Source organism: Camelina sativa, chromosome 10, assembly GCF_000633955.1.
Source record: "Camelina sativa cultivar DH55 chromosome 10, Cs, whole genome shotgun sequence".
Lineage (NCBI taxonomy): Eukaryota > Viridiplantae > Streptophyta > Magnoliopsida > Brassicales > Brassicaceae > Camelina > Camelina sativa.
This window is the reverse complement of record NC_025694.1, coordinates 14,091,155-14,093,112: the sequence shown is the minus strand read 5'-3', so window position 1 is coordinate 14,093,112 and position 1,958 is coordinate 14,091,155. Positions and strand designations below refer to the sequence as shown.

General features: G+C 36.2%; 1 protein-coding gene across 1 annotated transcript in view; it reads left to right on the top strand.

Moving 5' to 3' along the window:
* The window catches only part of LOC104718908 (histone-lysine N-methyltransferase ATXR3), a 12,042-nt gene continuing 10,691 nt past the window's right edge, over window positions 608–1,958 (top strand). The window contains exons 1-2 of the mRNA XM_010436731.2: window positions 608–945; window positions 1,112–1,721. Of these exons, the coding sequence (XP_010435033.1) occupies window positions 1,268–1,721 (454 nt within the window). The 5' untranslated portion in view covers window positions 608–945; window positions 1,112–1,267. The remainder of the gene's footprint in view (window positions 946–1,111; window positions 1,722–1,958) is intronic.

The window sequence follows — 1,958 nt, the reverse complement described above, 5'->3', positions numbered from 1 at the left end:
AAAAAAATGTAAGTTTCTTCACACTTTTAAAAATAGAAATTAATAATATGCAAATTATATATGTAAATAATCAATAAAAAGTGTTACTTAGCCAAATTACCTTTGATTTAATAAATTTAAAATATACACATTTACCAATTAAAATAGTATACTAATAATAACTCTTATTTTTAGTCAACATAAAAATTAATTTGTAGTCAGATTAATTTATTATCCTAATTTTAAATAATAAATAGATTTGATCATATCTATAAAATATAATATAAATTTATTTGATAATTTTAGATATTCTCGTAAAAAGGTAACATGTTACTGAAAAAACAACGTATCTCGTCGTATAAATCTGTCCAAAACCGCAAAACATGATACAATTTATGTTTGCTTATTTCAGTACATTTTGATTATCTTCCCCTCAATTATCATATTGTATTGTCATGTAACTTCATCATACTATATATCAATTCATATATTTTTTTTTTCTGGATTTATATCTCAATTAATTAAGGTGAGAAAATTTTCTAAAAAGAAAAGTGAAATTTTCAGTAAGTAAAAAATAAATTATACAAAAAAAAAAGTAATTAACACACGACGGCTTTCGTCTTTCAGAGAAAAAAAAATAAGGGAGAAAGAGAGAGAGAGAGAGAGAGAGAGAGAGAACACAAACGATACAGAAGAGAAGCGAAGGTCGCAATAGAGAGAAATAACAACGCCGCGCACAGAGATTTTTCCCGGCGAAACGAGAGCAATACATAGAGAGAGAGAGAGATTTAGTGAGAAGCTTTCTTTAGGGTTTTCTTCTCGATTTCTCTTCCTTTGACCTCGATCTAATTCCCTCTTCGTTCTTCGATAAATTATTCACCTTCTTTCTCTTCGTTCATTCGTATCTCTCTTAGCTTCCATTCTAGGGTTCTTGATCCGTTTCTCTTAGGTTTCTTTATTTACCCGGTAAAACTTTTTTAGCTTCAATTCGTTTGTTTTCGCGTCTCCTCCGTCTCTTCTATTTCGTCAATTTGGTCCTTTGTAGGGTTTTGAGATTTCTTCCTTCTTCCTTGCCCCTTTTTGTTTCGTTGGGTTAAAAGCTAACCCTACATTTACTTTTTGGGTGTTTCAGGGTTGGTGAGTTTAGTCCGGCGTGTTGGGAGAAATTGGCGAACTTTAGCGGTGAGGTTCTGAAGCAAAAGCATGAGTATTGATTTCCCCGGGAAAGGGGAGAATTAGTGGGAAGTGTTTTTTGGTTACTGAGAAATTTGGATTGGTGTTTTCCTCCATGAGCGATGGAGGTGTCGCATGCATGCCTCTACTGAATATCATGGAAAAGCTTCCAATTGTGGAGAAGAAGACGACTCTTTGTGGAGGCAATGAAAGCAAGAGTGCTGCTACTTCGGACAATGGTCACACATCTATCTCAACTAAGGTTCCAGAGTCTCAGCCAGCTGATGATAATAAACCTTCACCGTCTCAGCCAGTTAAGAAGAAGAGAATTGTTAAGGTTATTCGTAAAGTTGTTAAGAGGAGACTGAAACAGCCGCAGAAACAAGGAGAGGTTCTGTCGAAAGAACAGACGACGCAGGTAGTAGTGCAACTCCCTGCGGAGTCACAGTTGCAGCCCAAAGAGCAGGAGGTGAAGAGTGAGTTTAAAGGAGGAACTAGTAGTGGGAATAAAGAAGTTGAAAACGGTGGTGATTCTGGGTTTAAGGATGAAGTGGAAGAGGGTGAATTAGGTACGTTAAGGCCTCCTGGGGATTTGGAGAATGGTGAAATCTCGCCAGTAAGGTCATTGCAGAGGAGTGAGATCGAAAAGGGCGAGATTATTGGGGAGACTTGGAAGAAAGATGAACCTTCCAAGGGTGAGTTCAGTTATCTAAAATATCATAAAGGGTATGTGGAGAGAAGGGATTTTTCCGCAGATAAGAACTGGAAAGGAGATAAGGAAGAAAGAGACTTCAGATCATGGAGAG